Here is a 19,882-nt window from a genome sequence, read left to right on the forward strand (position 1 = left end):
GTCTCTCCCACAGGCTCTCTGTTCTCTCCTAGTGGGCCTCTAATTAGTCATACCTTAGCCTTTTCACTATGCCTTTCCTGACTTTACTTTCCTCTCAAATTTACAATCTCTCTGTTTCTTTGGTGGTCCTTTCTTAAGTTCTAGGTGTTTCAGCTGTTTCTTCTAGTTTATTCAGTTGTTTGTAATCAGTTGTTTAATCTATCCATTGAGATTTTATTTTGTTATTTACATTTCCAGACGTTGCAGCTGGTTCTCTTTCAAATCTGGCTTGCTCATCTTTCAGCTTTTTATTTCTTTAAGCATTTCATACACAGCCATTGCACATTCTGTTTCTGACATTTCCATTATCTACAGCAGAGCTATAAAGCTTTTGTTTGTTCCTGCAGTCTCATATTCACAAGTATTATCTTCTTGTGTGCTTGGTGATGTTCAGTTGTCAACTCTGAGCTTGACACTTTATAAATCCTGTGGAAATCCTATGGTCCCAAAGCTGAGATTCTTTCCTTCGCATAGTGCTCTTATAGAGAGCCAGAGGGCCATCAGTTCGGGATCACTCCTGTCCGCTCTTCTGTCTCACTGCTGGTCTGAGACTCCTCGTCTGGGCAGCAGGGTTTCCAAAGGCTCTTGCCTTTGGATGGACCCTGCCCCACCCCTGTATCTCTAGCTCTACACTTGATATAAATCTGGAAAGAAGCCCAGGCCGTCACTATTTGTCTTCTAGAATTTAAGGAAAATTTTCTGTAGCCTAAATGAAAAGACATAACAGGAAAAACTTATTTCCAGCTCATAATACAAATGAAGGGCTAGTTTCTCTAACATAGTAAAATGACAAATAGTAAAAAAGGGCAAGGGAAATAAATTATTTACAAAAAGAGAAAATAAAATATTTCTTAAACATAAAAATGGTTGTTTTCACACAGGGGAAATGCAAAATGCTTTTGAGCTCCCCGCTAACAGATTTTATTAAGTTTGGATTGTCTTCTGGTATATTCCTGGTGGGCACATAACTTCTGTGGAGGACATTTGGCAATAACTGTCAGTTTAAAACCTGTCCATTTCTGATACTAGAAATTCATCATACTGCTAGGCTTCAACACCTTGACATGATGGATGTACGAAACCATTTTAACACTGATTGTAAAAGCAAAAGATCAGAACAAGGGTCCATTAGTTGAAGACAAGTTAAATCATAAGCATATACATACAGTGAGATGCTGTGCAGTTGTAAAAATACAATCTGTTGGAAATAATGGCAAACCACTATATAAGAGGAAGGGAAGAAGAAATATACAAACGTAAAATTTCCCTGGAATGATATACAAGACACTAGTAGCATTGGTTTCTCCACAGGAGAATCATGTGTTTGGAAGACAGAAGTGGAAGGAAGAATTTATGCTAAATAGTCTTTTTTTTTTTCCCAAGTCTTTTAAAACTTTTGAATTTTGATTTGTGAACCATATGAATGTATTTCCTATTTGAAAATAATTTTAATGAAAGGTTGTTGATGTTTTAGGCTTTGTGGCGCACTTTACGCAATCCTGCTGATAGCATTTCTCATGTGGCCTATCGCGTACTTGGTAAATTTGGTGGCAGTAACAGGAAGATGTTGAAGGAGTCCCAGAAGTTGCACTACGTTGTGACTGAAGTTCAAGGACCCAGTATTACCGTGGAGTTTTCAGATTGTAAAGCGTCTCTTCAGCTCCCAATGGAAAAGGTAAATTTGGAAGTCTTTGGAAACTTCTTAAAGATACTATAGGTTTCATTTTAAGAAAGTTAATTTTCATTTGAGAATTTGTAGATAAAGCATGTACCTTTTTTGGGCTTTCTTCCAAGAACTTTGGACCCTTGAGTTCAGTTCCATCTTTTCCTGCTGGTACCAGGAAGTGCCATCCAGCCCAATCCCGCTCTTGGGCCCGATGGACTTTACCCAAGTGTCATTGGGTACCTCAGTTAACTTCCTGCCTGCCCTTCATCCTGTCACCCCTGAGCACCTTTTTTTCTCCCATTCTCTCTCCAAGCATAACTCATGCTTTGTCTTTTCTCACTCCTTATCCCACTGCTGCTATCTCTTTCTCTTTCAACATACCCTTTAGTACTTCCATTTCATTGTGTAACAGTCAGTATTCCCAGCATCTTACCAGAATGTTCTGCTGTACTCCTTTTTCTTTGTCCTCACTGAAAACTGTTGCCATATTAAACTTTTCCACTCCTCCTGGTCCTTTTCCACAAGCCTATTGTTTTATTTAATTGTAATCTATGTTGTAACTTTCAACTTTTCACCATTATTACATTACCAACAGTTTTTACATTATGTTAGAGCTTTTGTGACCAGGTCTTCAGAATGTTTTTCTAGCCATTGTGTGTGTGTGTGTGTGTGTGTATTTTTTTAAGGGTGGTAGAGTCTTTTAAGGGTAAAAGAGCCTTTTGAGTGTATCTGAGTTACTTAGGCATTTCAGTAAGCCTGCTGATTTCCTTAGCTCCTTGGAGATCTGGTAGGCTTGTCCAAAGCCAGTATTCTTTAGCTGGGATAACTCAAAGCCCTTTCTTTGCTCAGGCTAACTCAGTTCTGTCCTATTGCATTGTATTGTAGAATTTGGCCTGTTTACCTTTCCATACAAAAAGTTTACCTACATAGAGGGTTCTGTGATTTTTTTTTGAAACTAGACTTTATTACACATTTGGGAGGGAGAATGCCCATTGTGAGTGTCACTCTGGAGTTTGCTGTCATCATCTCTGTTCACCTGTCCCCACTGACTCAAGCCTATGCTTCATCCTCAACCCTCCCTCATTCCCCCCCGTAGAGCGGTTTTGTCCTCTCCATACCTGGGAGGGGAGTGAGATGGTGCAGTATCGCCTTCTAACCCAAAACTTTATCCATTTTTTTTCCCCAAATAAACACCATTTTCCTCCTAAGGGAATACTGATGACTAAAATTCTCTCTGTCACTACACCGAAAGTTACTGTAGTAAGCATCCTTGTGCCCACAGCACTTTTCCTACATTTTAGATAATCCCCTTGAGTTAGGATTCTGTTTGCTTTAGCTATGTCAGGAGCAAAGTTAATATAAGTAGTGAAAACTAAGACATCTAACTTTTATTCCACCTCTGTGTAGACTAAACAGGGCATTTTTCCTTAGAAGGAGTTTTGCCCCCAAAGCAGCTGAAGGAAATCACAGTTTGAAGAGAGGCATGGCCAGCGCTGCTGGCCTTTCACGGACATGTCCCTGGTACTTGTGGAGGATTTCTCTTTGAGCAGAACTGCATCCCGCTGGCAAGACTTGGCTGCAGTACATGCCCCAGGCAGTGTAAGGAGAGGTGGATGGAATGGTTGGCATGGTCAAGCCAAATGCCATTGAATTTCCATTAAAATAATTCTGATTTTGGCATACTTTATAATTCTTTTTTTTGTAGGTAATTGTTTCATAGGTTACATTGATTCTTTAAAAATCTTCAAAAATTATGAACATATGACTTATAATCTTTTCAGAGGCAGTAGGAGAAAGGACAGATGTGCAGTGCCCCAGATGAGCTGGGGTTTCCAGGAGGGAGCCCCTATGGTGCTCCAAAACTGTGTGTGGTGACATTTGAGCCAAAACATTGACCACTTCAGTCTCTTCTCTGGATGATCATGGCCCCTTTTCCCTTGTCCCCTGCCACCTAATCGAAATGAATAGGATAAAAATGTGCATGTTCAGCTATGCAGGTTTTCTGAAGAAATGATGTAAACCTTTTTCTCTTTTAAAGAGGAAATTTAGTAAAAGTATAGGAAATTCGTCTTTTACTTTTGGACTTACAGAACTGTCTACGGTCTGTATTAAGTTCCTTATTCTTCTCATTATGTCCTTGGTAAGTATGTGTAGATGACACAGTCTTACTTTAATCGAGCAGATGAGAAGGTTACCAACCCCTCACCCAGGGAGAAACTTACTCTGTATTTCCCTACCACAAGAAGCTTTCTGAATTCACATAATTTCTATAATCTCCCATTGGCTAGATGCATAAAACTATTAAACTCCATTTTACATTTTTATTTGAACCCTGCATTTCCTTATTTTGCAGCATCTACGGATGAGAGTACCTTTTGGAATGTCTGGACCCTCTGTGCTCTCTTCAAGAGAAAGTATACAGTAGAACACTTATGGATGCTGCAGATGCTTCCTGCCATAGCTCTTTAAAATCATGCCATTTCAGTAAAAGCTAGTTTTTGTGTTGATTTTCTCTCTTTGTAGGCCATTGAAACAGCTCTGGACTGCCTGAAAAGTGCCAACACTGAGCCCTACTACCGCAGGCAGGCGTGGGAGGTGATCAAGTGCTTCCTGGTGGCGATGATGAGTCTGGAGGACAATAAGCACGCGCTCTATCAGCTCCTTGCACACCCTAAGTATGTCGGGACTTGAGGGATTGTTAGGAACCCTGACACTATGGTTCCTAGTGTTAGGCGCATGCTCCTACAAATTGGGAAAATGAAATGTTTGCCTAGTAATGCTTCTCTTGGCTTTCAAAGAACATGGAAAGGAGAACAAGGGGCTTGAGAATTAGAATTTCTCTCAGTTGTAATCTGTGTTTAATGTGTTTGATTGTCTCCCCCATTAGATTATAAGCGTCAAGAAATCAAAGGTCACAGCTACCCTCCCTTTTGCTCACCATTATTTCCACAGTACATGGCACATAATGGGTGTTCATTGCGTTTTTTGCATTTCCAGTCCATGGTGACCTTTTCTGTCTCCAGATATTTGTCATGCATTATTTATAGTTTGCTCTCATCACCTAAGGCTGTGATCTTTATAAAATGATCTTTCGAAATATGTTTGTATATGATCTTTCTGAGTTGTAAGTTTTAGGGAAGGAATTTTTTCTGTATATTTTCACATATCTCCCAGCATCAGAAATAATGCCAAGTGTATAATAGGTGCTTAGTTGCTAAGAGGGCATTGAAGAGAGAATAAAGATAACCAAGGAAATAAAGCAACATAAGTAAGAGCCAGCCAGAATCAACAGAAAGCAGACACTGTTCTGTGCAGACTTCAGTTAGTAGGATCATCAGAAACAGTTTTAACTGTGCTCACTATGTGTTGTTGTTTTTTGAACAAATCAATTTTATGGGTACATGTTAATAAAGCATACAGTTCATCCAAAGTGTAGAATCAATAGTATTTTGTATAATCACATAGTTGGGTATTCATCACTTCAATCATTAGAGCATTTTTGTTATTTCAATAATAATAAACAAAAAAAACAAAATTTTTCACTCCTTAATCTATCTCACTATGTTTAAAAAGAAAAGACAAACTTGAAAATACCTGCAAGAAATAGAAAACTATAAGAAGCTGCCCAAGCAAATCTTTTTAAAACCCAGAGAAAATCTTTGTTATGAAATAAGACAAAAGACCTTATTAAGAATGCATATATAGGGAGAAAAAGGTGAAACATTGAATTAAGAGGGTGAGAGTTGTGAAGGATAGAGTGGAACAGCACATGTTTGCTTCAAGACTCTTAGGAGAGGGGAGAGCAAAGGAGACAGGCAATACTTGACATCATGGCTGAGAAGTTCTCAGAACTGATGAAAAAAACTTGAAAATAATGCACAGATTCAAGATTTTTAGTGAATCTGAAGCAGGATAAATAGAAATATATGCAAAGATGCATCATAATGAAATGGCTAGAAATCAGAAACCAAGAGAATCTTAAAAGCTGACAGAGAGGGAAACAGGTATGGCTCAACAGATAGAGCATCCGCCTACCATATAGGAGGTCCAAGGGTTTGATACCCAGGGCCTTCTGGCTCGTGTGGTGAGCTGGTCCACGTGCAGTGCTGCCGCGTGCAAGGAGTACTGGTCCACGCAGGGATGCCCCCCAGCACAAGGAGTGGTCCCTGCACAAGGAGAGCCACCCCGTGCAAAACCACAGCCCATCCAGGAGTGGTGCCACACACATGGAGAGCTGACGCAGCAAGACTCAACAAAGAGACACACAGATCCCCAGTGCCACTTGATGAGAATACAAGCAGACACAGAAGAATACACAGTGAATGGACACAGAGCAGACAGCAGGGCACGGGGGAGAGAAGCAAATAGATAGATAAATCTTAAAAAAAAAAAAAAAAAAAGGCCGACAGGAAAAAATAGATTATCTTCAAGTGATCAATAGATGGGTAGCTGTGAAAGAAAATACCATACTAGAATCACGAGTCTAATGCAACTAAGACTCAAGAACAAGGATGAAATAGTGATGTTTTCAAATAAGTGAAAACAAATCTGCTAGCAGATCTTCACTGAAGGAAATTCTAAAGGATAATTTGAGTATTTCTTGGGATTTGGCTTGATTTTATAAAAGATGAAACTCAAACATCAATTTGCTTAAAATTGAAAATAGTTACAAAAATACCAGATATGCTGCCATTTTGTGATTCACCTCTGATTCATTGCCTGTACTCATATTAGAGTAGATGTGGTCTGTGGAACCACTGGCTGTAAAAGTCCATGGTGAAATTCATCGTGTTTGATTCCAGGGCATGTGCAGAGATAAATGTACTCAGGTCTGTATCTGAATAAGATGGAAATGGGCAGGTCGAAAATAACAAAAGTCCTGGTTCAGCGTGATGATGATGGATTTAATTTTGTCTTTCAGCTTTACAGAAAAGACTATACCCAGTGTCATCATATCACATCGGTACAAAGCCCAGGACACTCCAGCGCGTAAAACGTTTGAGCAGGCTCTGACCGGGGCGTTCATGTCCGCTGTCATTAAAGATCTCCGGCCCAGTGCCCTGCCTTTTGTGGCCAGCCTGATTCGCCACTACACCATGGTGGCTGTGGCCCAGCAGTGTGGTGAGTGTGGGGACCTGTCGGGGCAGAGGAGGTGTTTTATTTTTTCATTTTCCATTTGAAAATGGGGGTGGACTACTTTTGGACGCACTACATGAAAAAGAGCAGTGGTTTGTGGTCATGCTGACCTTCCTCTCCAGGGTGGTTTTATAGGGTTCAGCCTTCACCACTCTGCTGCACAGCCAGCTCCTCCACGTCTCCCCACGCGGGGCTCGTTTTCCACCCACCGTCAGTCATCCTTTCCACTTCCCCTGCCTGGAATAGCCCCTCACTTCTGCCTCAGTGGTTCTCAGAAGCTGTAGTGAAGGACCATTTTTTTTTCCCAATCCACTGTGGTCTGATACTTTTGTAAAAGACAGTGAAAATGTCATGACACTGTCAGTTGCTATGTAAGTTTCTAAACGCTTTTCTCAAATTTTGCATCTCCCAAACCAGTACTGACTAGCCTGCAGGTAAGCACTGGTCTCCAGCCCACACTGGAGCCCACCCTAGATTGTGTCCTCAGTACCCCATCACTTTGAGCTCTATGAGCAGAACACATAGAACTTTCCCCATTTTATCTCTTGGCCTCAACTGTCAGTACTGTACAACTTAACATTTTACATTTCTCAGTGTTTCTTCTGTGTTAACATTGTCTTCCCTGCAAAACTGTAAGCTTCTGTCTTGCCTGGTGTTTGGACTCCTATGAGGTATTAGTTAGTAATTGGTGGCAGATTGTTTTCTAACTTGGTATTGACTGTATTTGGATGTTGTTGCTTTTGGCTGTTACTTTTTTGTTTGGATTGTCCAAACATAACCCTCAGTCATTCCCATGCTGTACCCCGTAGCCTCGGTAGTGATTTTTTAAAGCCTGGCTCTTTTATGGTTATTGTAAACTATGGCATTTTTGAGTTATGATTGAACAAACTTGGAAATAATAAGTGTTTGGTGGAAAACATTGAGAAAAATGACCTCAGTGCAAATTGGACCTCTGAGTTTACTAACACTTGTGGTTTAACAGAAGTTGGCTTAAAATGACCAGGGCTGACTTTTATTGAATTCCTAACATGAAAGAAATTGGGTAAATAAAAATTTATGTTCTTCCATCCCCTCTGCCTCTCCTTTCAGGTCCTTTCTTGCTTCCTTGCTACCAGGTGGGAAGCCAGCCCAGCACCGCCATGTTCCACAGTGAAGAAAATGGGTCTAAAGGAATGGATCCCTTGGTCCTTATTGATGCGATAGCTATTTGTATGGCATATGAAGAAAAGGAACTGTGCAAAATTGGGGAGGTGGCCCTAGCTGTGATATTTGATGTTGCCAGTATCATCCTGGGCTCAAAGGAGAGGGTAAGGAAGGACTGAGGAGTGTCCTCTCATTTCTGGAGTGTTTGTTCCTGGGGGTGATCATTCTAGAAAGTGGTGACTACACCTTCTTGTTTGTTTTTCCCTCCAGGCCTGCCAGCTGCCCCTCTTCTCTTACATTGTGGAGCGCTTGTGTGCTTGCTGTTACGAACAGGCCTGGTATGCGAAGCTGGGGGGGGTGGTGTCCATCAAGTTTCTCATGGAGCGGCTGCCTCTCACGTGGGTTCTCCAGAACCAGCAGACCTTCCTCAAAGCACTTCTCTTTGTCATGATGGACTTAACTGGAGAGGTGGGTGATGGGGCAGGTTTCATGGTAGAGCACTGGGTCAGAACTTAACATTTCAGCATTTTAGAGTCTTCTGTTAGTAAACTCCAGCATACTCAAAGAAATGAACAGGTTAACTAATTCCTGCTAGTGGCTCCCTTCCTGATTTAATTTTGATTTCCTAAAGTGAATCATTATGACACTGGTTTTCCTTTGAAAAATAATCCGAGTACTTTTATGTTTTCAAGAAATTAATTTGTCTGGAAAAGTTAGTATGAGACAGTTCTGCAAATAAGCTCTTCTGGATGCTTCATAACTTAGGTGCTCAGATTTCATTACAGTAACGTCAGTAAAATAGAGATGAGAGCCGCTGTAGGCTTTCTTTGCGAACCCAAATACTTTCACCTTGTGTAACTGATAAAGAACAGATCTCAGGGCAGCATATGCAACAATGCATCTGTAAAGGGGAATTGCCTCCTCAGCCTTGCCATGAGGGTTTAATGGGGCACATACCCCCAAAATTCTTATAAAAGTTATTCTCATGAATTTGTGTGCAGATGTACAAATAGAATATGTTGGACATTGCAGCTTATCTATTTGTCAGGTAAAAGTAAGGGTCATGGTTTGATCCACATTTAATTTTCTGAGTAACAGAATTTTCTACAAGGTGATTTAGTTGCTGAATCATCAAGTGGCAATTATGAAGTAATCTTAAGGCAGTTGGCTGGAATGAGGGCCAGGGACCCTCAGTGACATTTATAGCAGGCTAGTGTGTAGGAGACAGTGGGCAGCATTGAACACTTCGCATTCTGAAGCTCTCCTGACCCGCAGGTTTCCAATGGAGCTGTTGCCATGGCAAAGACAACCCTGGAGCAGCTCCTGATGAGATGTGCAGCACCTTTAAAAGATGAGGAAAGAGCTGAAGAGATTCTGTCAGCTCAAGAAAAGTCTTTTCACCATGTAACCCATGATTTGGTTCGAGAAGTCACCTCTCCAAACTCCACTGTGAGAAAACAGGCTATGCATTCACTGCAGGTATTGGCCCAGGTCACTGGAAAAAGTGTGACAGTGATAATGGAACCCCACAAAGAGGTGAGATTTCTGTCACCTGACCCAGGATCATTTAAATAAAACTTTTGAGACTTTTTATCAAATAGGAGTTTTAGGTGGTACTTGATTTATAATTTTGTGTCTACGTGACCAAGTGCTGTGGTGCAATGCTCTTTTTGACCTCTAAAATGCAAATAGCGATATGCTTATGTTTACAGCTGTATCAGTAGTTGTTGGTGTCCAGAGAATAGAAGACTGGTTTCCTGGGTCTGTATAGCACAATCTTGTAGATTTGTGTTTTGTTTTTACTTTTGAAAAGTGGTAACTCGAGAGCCTTAGGAACTAAATGTATCTGAAATGTCTATTCATGACCAAGGTTAGCATGTGTATCATACCTCCCCTTTGCTAATTAAAGAACATCCACAATTACTTTTCATTTATGGTTTTCAAATTGGCAATTGTTTTAGAATACAGTGATGACGGTGGGTGTTGGCTTTTCAAGGGGCAACTTGTTAGTGATGCTTTCTCCTTGCTTTTGCCAGGTCCTCCAAGATATGGTCCCACCCAAGAAGCATCTGCTGAGACACCAGCCCGCCAACGCACAGATTGGCCTGATGGAGGGGAACACGTTCTGTACCACCTTACAGCCGCGGCTCTTCACGATGGACCTTAATGTGGTGGAGCATAAGGTTTTCTACACAGAGGTAGGGGTGGCAGCACAAAGGGGTGTGGCTTCTGATGGCATGTGTCTGGTAACCTTTCTGTGTATGTGAAGACTGGTCAGGGCAGCATTCAGCGAAGGTACGGGCAGGGGCCTCAGGTAATCAGCCCTGACGTGGCACAACACTCCGAGGAGGTATACTACCTTCTGGCATTGGCTAGAAGGAAGGCATGATGACTTTGGTCAGCCAAATGCTGGTGTTTTCTGAGTCCTTGGACTCTGTTAGGCCTCTACAGAGGATCTTGATTTTTAGGACCTTAAAAATTGCATTTTAAAGATAAGGCTGTACCTGTCCCATTTAACCACTCTTGTAATAGCTGGTGCCCAGAACAAGGCTGGCACATGGCAAGGGTCAGTTTATTGGGTTTTTTAGTCATAGGTGCCAGGTGCTGTTGAGATTTTCACATGAATTCCTTTTTTCAGTTCTGACAGTATAGACACTGTTTGTTCTCATGTTGAAGAAGAGGAAACTGAGGCTTCAGGTTGGTTACTTACCTAAAGCCACAGAGCAGGTGAGCCAAGAGCTTAGATTTGAACCAACACTGTTACCTTAGAGCTGGTTCCTAATTGCTATATTGCCCTGCCAGGTCCTCATTTCATTTAGCAGATTCAACTTGACCCTTGGCCTAAGATGTGGGCAGTGGCAGATGATTTTTATAAGTATTTGTCAGTGTAAACCTATATTAGTCGATTCTACTGTGGTGTAAACAGAAATGAAACTGCAGATACAGTCAAGTTATATGCATTAATTGTTAGAATACAATAATGGTCTTGTGATCAACTGAATTTGAAATATTTATTGGAGTGAATTCTATTTTTTTTTTAATTATCATTATTTTTATTCCCGCCCTCCCAGTTGTCTGCTCTCTGGGTCAATTCGCTGTGTGTTCTTCTGCATTCTTGCCACTGGCACCGGAAATCTTTGTCATTTTGTTTCATCATCTTGCTGCGTCTGCACCATTGTGTGTGTGGCACCATTCCTGGGCAGGCTGCACTTCTTTCGCGCCGGGCACCTCTCCTTATGGGGCGCACTCCTTGCTCGTGGAGCTCCCCTATGTGGAGGACACCCCTGCATGGCATGGCACTCCTTGCATGCATCAGCATTGTGCATGGGCCAGCTCCACATGGGTCAGGAGACCCTGGGTTTGAACCCTGGACCTCCCATGTGGTAGGTGGGTGCCCTATCCATTGGGCCAAATCCGCTTCCCTGAATTCTATTTCTGGAGACATTGTCGAGGTAAATCAAGCAAGGCAAGAATCATAAGGAGGCAGATTCTTGTCCACACTAAGTCTCAATTTTTAATTATGAAAAACTTGCCTCTTGATTTTTTTTTTAAGTCCCTTTTTTGCTCAGAAATATTATCACATGATCTGGCTTTGACCTTGTGTGCCTTGTATAAGGGTTATTGTTCATCATAGTTGACAGTGGGTCTAAAAAGAGCCACTAGGGAATGGGAGGACAGCTTCCTTTGGCTGTGAGACTGATGTGTCAACCACAGGTGTGAAAAATTCCTCGCTAAACTCAAGATCAGAACTGGGTATGAATAAAATGTGCTGAGGGGGAAGCAGATGTCGCTCAAGATGTTGGGCATCCACCTGCCACATGGGAGGTCCCAGGTTCCTTTCCTGGTACCTCCTAACGAAGATGAACAAAAAGCTCAGCAAAAAGCTGAGGCGACAGGCCGGCGCGATGGGGCTGGCACGACGAGCTGACAGGATGGGCTGGCACTGTGAACTGATGCAACAAGGAGACATAATGAGAAACACAGCAAGCAGCAGAAGTGGCTCAAGTGATTGGGCGCCTCTCTCCCACATGGGAGGTCCTGGGTTCGACTCCCATGTCTCCTAAAAGACTAGAAGATACAGAGCACACACAATGAACAGAGCAGACAGCGCAAAGAAGGGGGGTGGGCAGAAACAAGTAAAATAAATCTTTAAGAGAAAAAAAAAAGAAGCGTGCTGAAGATACCAGGGGTATGAAGCTGGCTTTCTAGATGCCTGTCAGTGCTGGCTGAATCAGAGATAGTTGGGGACCTTTTGAAAAACACAGATCTTGAGTTTTGACCCTGGAGATTCAAGTTCAGTAGATTTGGGGTGGGATCTGGGAATTTACTGTATAAAAGCTTCCTGGGTGATTGTGGTGTGTGGCAGTGTTTGGAAACTCTGGCTTTCTAGGGTAGTCACACATCCCTTCTCATAGCTTTTGAGGGACAACTATGAGCCTGAAGTAAAGCGTACTGTCCAATAACCAAGAATCAATCAAATGATGGCACATCCAGGTACTAAAACATATGTAGCCTTTTAAAATGGCGATGACAGAAAAATGGGCAAAGGTCTCCTTCTGAGTTGGGGGTTACACTCGGCTGTCTCCTATAGTCATGCAAAAAAGCTTGGAGAGAAATAGTCCAGGGGCAGTTTGGGGGCTCCACCGTGCTGCCAGACCACAGTCTCCTGTGTCTGTCTCCTTAGTCCTCCTAAGGCTGTGCCTTTGGTCTAACCTGGAAGGAGATAACCCAGGAAGCACCTCCAGTGTTTTTAGCAGAAGCGTGGCTCTGGTACACTGAGCGCGGCGTCCAGGTTCTGTTGGAATGCAGGGAGGGTGGAGTTAGAGTGGGCCATTGGCGGTGTCTGCCAGGTGTTGAACAGGTAGTTCCTAGAACAGTTTACAAAGGACTTTTTAAGATGAAATGGTCATTCTCATTCACAGTTAAATAAATGCAAGTTAAAATGACGAAATACCCTTGGTATCCTCATATTGATGAACAAAATGCTTGATAATATACTGTTGGTAAGTAGTATCGAGAAACATTCTCACGAACTTTTGGTGGGTGTGTAGATTAGAAAAACCTCTTTGCAAGGCAACTTGGCCCTATAGAGCAACATTTTTTTTTTAAAGCTCTATTTCAAAAATTTGACATCCAAGAATTTATTCTACATATATAGTTGCATTTGTGTTATATAAAGATGTTCATTGTAGCATTGTTGTAGAAATAAAAAACAGGAATCATCTGTAAGTTTGCATCACTAGGGAAATGGCTAAATTAGGATGTTTAATATGTAAAGTAATTATGGTACCGATACACAGTGGAATGCTGCAGTGCAGGTAGAGAATGGGACAGCTCTCTGTGTGCTGATATTGAAGGCTTGGCTGGACATTTGCTCAATAAAGAGCAGTATGTGTGTGTTTATCTTTTAAAAACGGTGGTGGAACACATGCATACACGTGCATACTTACATGAGGGGAGTGTATTTGAAGAACATATGATAACTAGTAACTATGGCTTCCTCAGGAATGGATTAGGGCCGCTGGTCCAAAGTGCTTTTCAATGAGATCCTTTTTTCTACTGTTTTCAAATCTTTTATGAGGTAGGAATCTTTAAAGGGGGGGGGCAGGGAGCAGATGTGGCTTAAGTGGCTGAGTGCCTGCTTCCCACATGGAGATCTTGGGTTTGGTTTCTGGAGCCTCCTAAAAACAGGCAAAAAAACAGGAAAGTGGAGGTGGCTTAAGTGACTGGGATTTCCAAGCCTACCATATGGGAGGACCTGGGTTTGATACCCCCCCCCAAAAAAAAAAACCCACAAAAGGCATACCCACATGTTGAACCCAGTGCCCATGTGGTAAGCCATTGCCCACATGGTGAGCCACACAGCAAGATGATGACACAACAAAAAGAGAGACGAAGGGGAGAGTCAAGGCAAGATGCAACAGAAACCAGTGACTAAGGAAGCGCAGGTGACAGGGAACCTCTCTCCACATTGGAGGTGCTCAGGATTGAATCCGGGGGAATCCTAGAAGAAAACGAAGGGAAGACAAAAAGAGAAACAGACACAGAAGATGACACAGTGAATGGACACAGAAAAACAGCAGGGGGGGGAAGGGAGAGGGAAAAAACCAAATAGGCAAACAAATGAAAAAATCAACTCAGGGTTGCTGATGTGGCTCTGGTTGAGCTTAGCACATATAAAGTCCTAGGGTCAATCTCAGGCCCCAGTACCTTAAAAAAAAAAAGTAAAATTTGGCACCATTTTTTCCAGAACATACATAAAGAGAAGGGAAAAGTAAGTAACAGAACACCATATATGATGTTCCAGATACATATATCTTTATTTGAATGGTAAAGCATCTGGAAGGTTAGCCACCAAATCTCTAGTTGAAGCAGTTCTAGTGACTTTCTTTATGCTTGAAAAAATAAATATTTGAACTCTGGTGCATATATATTTTTGAACACTGGCCCTGGGCATTGGGAGCAGCTCTGAAAAAGACGTACCTGCCATTGTGAAATTTGCAGTTAAAGTGATCCTCTCTTTAAAGAAAAAAAAAACAGTTTCGTATCAGTGGATAGATGAGAAAGTATTTACAAATTTATTTCCCTAATGAAGTTCATTGATTTTTGCTTTAGAATAAGGAATCTTGGTCATATCTTGATACTTTAGGATTTGCGTTTGTCATTACTTTGAAAATAATTAATTGATTTCCTGTTAAGTGTTAATTTAGAAAGTTACTAAAGGTCTTGAGGTGCGTGTGGATGACTGCTCTCTTTTGTAAGGTGGTTATTATGTCCCCATAGTGGGCTAAATTAAAAAGTTTTATCTTTACTTTGCAGCTCTTGAACTTGTGTGAGGCTGAAGATTCTGCTTTAACAAAGCTACCCTGTTATAAAAGTCTTCCGTCACTTGTACCTTTACGAATTGCAGCATTAAGTAAGTTAATGTAAATCTGAAACAGTTTATTGGGTATGAAGATGAAAGGAGATAGTGACCTTTTTTTTTTTTCTCCTTTAAATTTTCTGGCTTTTTGTGATCTTTTTAAGGTGAAATGACTGAGTTATGTTTTTATGTTTATCAAACTGCCATGTTAGAATGAGATCCAATGGACTATATAAATTGTTAAGATTTGAATAATCTTTTACTCTATAGTGTATTATGGATTTAACTTCATAGTAAACTATTTACTCTGTAGTAAATTGTTACCTTTGAATTCTCTGAATCAAATGTTCTGGTTAAGAGGCATACCGTGCATGCATTGCCATTTTCATCAGAACCAGAATATGTAGTAAGATACACTGCAACTTTCATAGACTCTTTTTGGGTGCGTGATTGTGTGTGTTCTTTGTTGATTGACTTTTTAGTGATTCCGAAAGCATTCAAGGATACTGTAGTCACTAGGCTTCAGTTAGCAGCATCAGTTATCGCTTAGCATAGAGTTGCACAGCTTCAGAAAATATACTAGCTCGGTAATGACTGACCCTTGTACCAAGAACAGTCACTTTTAGGTTTCTTTGTTAGTAAATATGCAATGCAAGCTTTTTTCATTGACTTTGTCTCTTTGCTGATTTTAATACACTCATTAAAATACTACTAGAGTTGATTTGGAGTTAGCTGTGGAAGAGCAAAGGACAGGGACTAGGAGAGGTGCTTCAGGGCCTAGCAGGCCAGGGCGAGGGAGGTGCCGCCACGGAGCTGTGGGGTGGCGGCGCCGTCCCTGTTGGGCCCCTATCTTCAGGCTGCTGCTCGTGTGTCTCTTTCCTCTTGGCTAAGATAGGCATTACTCTTGCTAGGACGTTAGCTCTCAGCTAACATACAGGGTTGAGGTGTGACCCCTTTCCTGAGAATAGCTTTGCTTTTAAAGACTTAATGCCTTTAACACCCAGAGTTGGGAGGAGGCTTCTTGTTAGACTTGGGTAGTTCAGGGAAGCCAGGCTGTGTCTGATTCCTTCCTGTGGGCACAGGGTCCCAAGAGCTTGCTCCCTCTGGTTCATCGTGTGTCCAGGCCACCTGCAGCTGTGCTCACACTCTGGGGATGTCTCAGGAGGGGTGTCTGGCCCCTTCTCCACTCTGCAGTCTTCTTCCTCCTGTCTGGAGGGTAGGGGTGGAGCTCTGGCAGGCTCTTGATTTTAGTCTTAGATACTACTGAACATGGGGTGAAACACCATGCATGTGTCCTGTCTTTCTCTGGGCCAACAGTAGTTGGCAAAGGGGTTTAGTGATTCACATTTTTGTTTGTCAGCAGGAGCCTTTAGAGAAGAACACTGTTCGTGCATGTTTTCAGATTAACAATGAAATTCTATTGATTTCTGTCCCTAAAGATGCACTTGCTGCCTGTAATTACCTTCCACAGTCAAGAGAGAAGATCATTGCTGCACTCTTCAAAGCCCTTAATTCCACAAATAGTGAGCTCCAGGAGGCAGGAGAAGCATGCATGAGAAAGGTGAGTGTGCGTGCGTGTCCACTTGCTTGAAGAGTTCTTCCATTTCCTTTGGCCTATATGCCTGTTGTCACTAGATTGTTATAATGGCTTTCCCTGTTTCATAGACCTACTGAGCTTTAAAACATTAAACAGTAAAACAAAATGATTAAAAAAAGAAAAGAAGAAACTAAACAGTAAAGATATGTCATCATTTTATCGTAAATTATGGAATATATATGGTTAATACATTTTCCCAAGCAAAAACATGTTTACTAGGATTGAATATGAGCTGCATTTCTATTAAAAATTTTCTGCTATTAATTTTTCTTTATAATCTTTCTTTTTGAACAGTTTTTAGAAGGTGCTACAATAGAAGTAGATCAAATCCATACACATATGAGACCTTTATTGATGATGCTGGGAGATTATAGAAGCTTGACATTGAATGTTGTGAATCGTCTGACCTCGGTTACTAGGCTCTTCCCAAATTCCTTTAATGATAAATTTTGTGATCAGATGATGGTAAGCCAAATTCAGACATACTCCATAACACACCTTAAAACATTTTAAATACTTTTGACAACTGATATTGAAAGTTTCTTGTATATCCCTTTAGGGTTGTCTTACATATGTAATAGGACATACGTATATGTTCTTTTTCTCACAAAGGAAATATGCACAGTTCTTGATTTTTTTTCACTTAACACTACGTCTTGGGGATCACTTCAGCATTCAGGGCTGCTTTGTTCTGTTTCATGGCTACTATAATATTTCATTATATAGTTATGCCATCATTTTTTTGAACAATTGCCGCATTGTTTCCAGTCTTTTGCCATTATAGACAGATGCAGTGAAAACCTTATTCGTGATTTAACATGTGTCTGTGGCTTCAATTTCCAGAGGTAGAATTTCTGGATCACAAGGAATGGCTGCATTTTGTCTCCACTCTATTGTCAGATTGCCCACCAGAGCATTCCAGCAGTCTCTTCTTTCTGGAGTGCCCTTCTCTTCTGCTTCTGGCGGGTGTGACTCTTGAGCCCTTGGAAGTTGCTCCCTCATTGGTCCTTCCTGACCCCCTCAGCCTTGGTCTAAAGCTGCTTCCTGTTAGTCTTTTGTAACATTTACCACACATTTATTACCTGCAGCCTTTACTTATGCATTTTGCTTTGTTTTCCCCACTGGACCATAAACTGCCCCAGGGCAGGGGTGGTGCTTGTCACTTCTCTACCCCACCTCTCGCGTACCTCTGACCATCGGCATACCCTGGACATAGCTGTAGCATATGTTAATACGGTAGTAAGATGACAAACCTTGTGTTGTAAGGGCCAGGCTTGAGGAAGTTTCATTTTGTACCAGGGTAAATTCAGCCTCTTTACCTACAACGTACACAAATGCCAGTTATTTTCATCCTAAGTCTGATACCTGGGCTATTTCAGTAATAGGCGCACCGCAGTGCTCATGGGAATTTGGATGGGAATTGATGATTACGTATGAGTTTTCACCTGACAGCAGCATTTTGTGTGTGAAACGCTCCTGATGCAATGGAGGAAAAAGTGCCTAAAGATGTGTTTTTCCAACAGCAACATCTGCGCAAGTGGATGGAAGTGGTGGTCATAACCCACAAAGGGGGCCAGAGGAGCGACGGAAACGTGAGTGACTCGTTTGTTTTGGGGCCGGGCCGGGCCGCCATGCTGCACACCTGGCGTCAGTGTTAATCCAGAGTAGTGCTCTGAACGCACGTGTCGGGTAGATACCCAGTTGTACCTGATTACATGTAAATTCTTAAATGTGTTTTTTAAGTATAACATTTTGCCTTTATTTCTCTTAATTGCTGAATATTTTTGTGTGTCTTTAACATCTCTTGTTCACTTTAATATGAAGTTTTTGTTTACATGAATTCTGGGAAACTTGAAATGTAGAATTTTAATTATATTAGTTTTGCCTGAAATAGTGTAAATTTTCTAGATTCTTCTTGGTAGTTTCCATTTTTAGGGTAGTCCCTCCCTCTGCTATCGTTTTTCCATTGCTTTTCGTCAATGGATAGTCGGGTAAACATTTGTGATTGTTATTGCCTGATGAAATCTACTAGATTTTTTTTTTAGGACTTAAGAAAGCATTAAGGGGAATGTAATAAAGCATTACATAAATGTTTGGCATATGTGTTTTCTAGGTCCAAATTGTCCATCCCAGTTTGTTCACCAGAAATTAAATGACTAGTACTTCAAAACACATTTTTATGGTTTTGAGAAGGGAAACAGCATTAGTTAAATCTTCTGAAGTATCTGATGTTGGTCATTAAAAACTTAAAAATGAATGCTTTGGGGAGCAGATGTAGCTCAGTGGTTGACCTCCTGCTTCCCATGTACAAGGTCCTGGGTTCAGTCCACTCGACCTAAAAAAAAGGAATGCTTTCTGCTGTTTTGAATCTTGTTTTTATTTGTATATGTAAATACTTTTTCAAGTACTTTTAAAGTTGATGATCTTCTTAGTGGAATGGTGTTCCTTGAGTCTGTATACCTGCAGGGATTTTATAGCACTGTCCTGATTAAGGAGTTTCTTTATAGTGCTTCAAGACATAATTAATGGGACTTTTTGTCCTCTTGGGCCAGTTTGATGCTATGTTTCATCCCAACTTTGATTTTTTTTTACTTTTCTTTATTTTTGACTTTATTATATGCTTTGTTTTGACCATTCTGTGTCAAAGTGTTTTGTTTAATTCATTTTCTGCTGCTTCTAAAGAGCCGCTAAACAAAATTAAACCACAAATTTTAAACTTTTTAGGAGGATTATACCATCTATGACCTCTTTTCTGATATATGCAGAAAAAAATCAGGAAGTCTTTTTGAGGACAGCAGATTGTACTAAAAAGCATCAGCTCTTGGGATTAGGTACATGTACCTCATTACTTGTTTTCCCCATCTCTGATCTGCTAGGTATTTTTGCTTTAAAATTTGTTTGTTTTTAAAAGCTGTTAATTCTCTGAAACACACATTGTCAATTCTAGGAGAAATACTAAAAACCTAATGGGTAGATGAATGACAGTCTTTGGATCAAAAAGATTCCATAAACTTTCACAGCAAATTATTCAGAGGTTTCTTGGAGGTGGGGTGGGGGCAGTTGTATGTGGGGGTGGAGTCATGTATACATTGGGAAGTAATGAAGCTCCTTCTGAAACACTGATCATTGTTTTGAGTGTATCACCTGAGCAACCTGGGACATCCCTCTCCGTGAGGGAGGCTGTTTGCACGTGGAGGCCCGGGTGTTTGGGACCCACAGGCAGTGGCTGTAGCTTTGTCCTCTAAGCCTGGAGCCAGGCTGCCTTTTGTTTTGGAGCTCTGCTCATTTTTTATGGATGTTATATAGGATTGGAAATGGGTCTTGGAAAGTAGTTTGTTCATGTTTTGTAAGATCCCCAAATAGCATTGCCTAATTGAAAAACTAGAATGGGAGACATGTGAAATAGTTGATTAAACAATTCATAAAAACTCCTCCGTGG

General features: G+C 41.2%; 1 protein-coding gene across 5 annotated transcripts in view; it reads left to right on the forward strand.

The window, feature by feature from the left end:
* The window catches only part of TRRAP (transformation/transcription domain associated protein), a 125,792-nt gene that overhangs the window by 33,326 nt on the left and 72,584 nt on the right, over positions 1-19,882 (forward strand). For all 5 annotated transcript variants that reach the window (XM_058285800.2, XM_058285802.2, XM_058285801.2 and 2 more), the window contains exons 21-31: positions 1,514-1,714; positions 4,229-4,380; positions 6,627-6,826; positions 7,931-8,148; positions 8,255-8,452; positions 9,260-9,520; positions 10,021-10,182; positions 14,804-14,900; positions 16,286-16,407; positions 16,738-16,908; positions 17,967-18,035. In XM_058285800.2, coding sequence (XP_058141783.1) covers positions 1,514-1,714; positions 4,229-4,380; positions 6,627-6,826; positions 7,931-8,148; positions 8,255-8,452; positions 9,260-9,520; positions 10,021-10,182; positions 14,804-14,900; positions 16,286-16,407; positions 16,738-16,908; positions 17,967-18,035 — 1,851 coding nt within the window. The remainder of the gene's footprint in view (positions 1-1,513; positions 1,715-4,228; positions 4,381-6,626; positions 6,827-7,930; positions 8,149-8,254; positions 8,453-9,259; positions 9,521-10,020; positions 10,183-14,803; positions 14,901-16,285; positions 16,408-16,737; positions 16,909-17,966; positions 18,036-19,882) is intronic.

The sequence above is a fragment of the Dasypus novemcinctus genome, chromosome 23, assembly GCF_030445035.2.
Source record: "Dasypus novemcinctus isolate mDasNov1 chromosome 23, mDasNov1.1.hap2, whole genome shotgun sequence".
In the NCBI taxonomy this organism is placed as follows: Eukaryota; Metazoa; Chordata; class Mammalia; order Cingulata; family Dasypodidae; genus Dasypus; species Dasypus novemcinctus.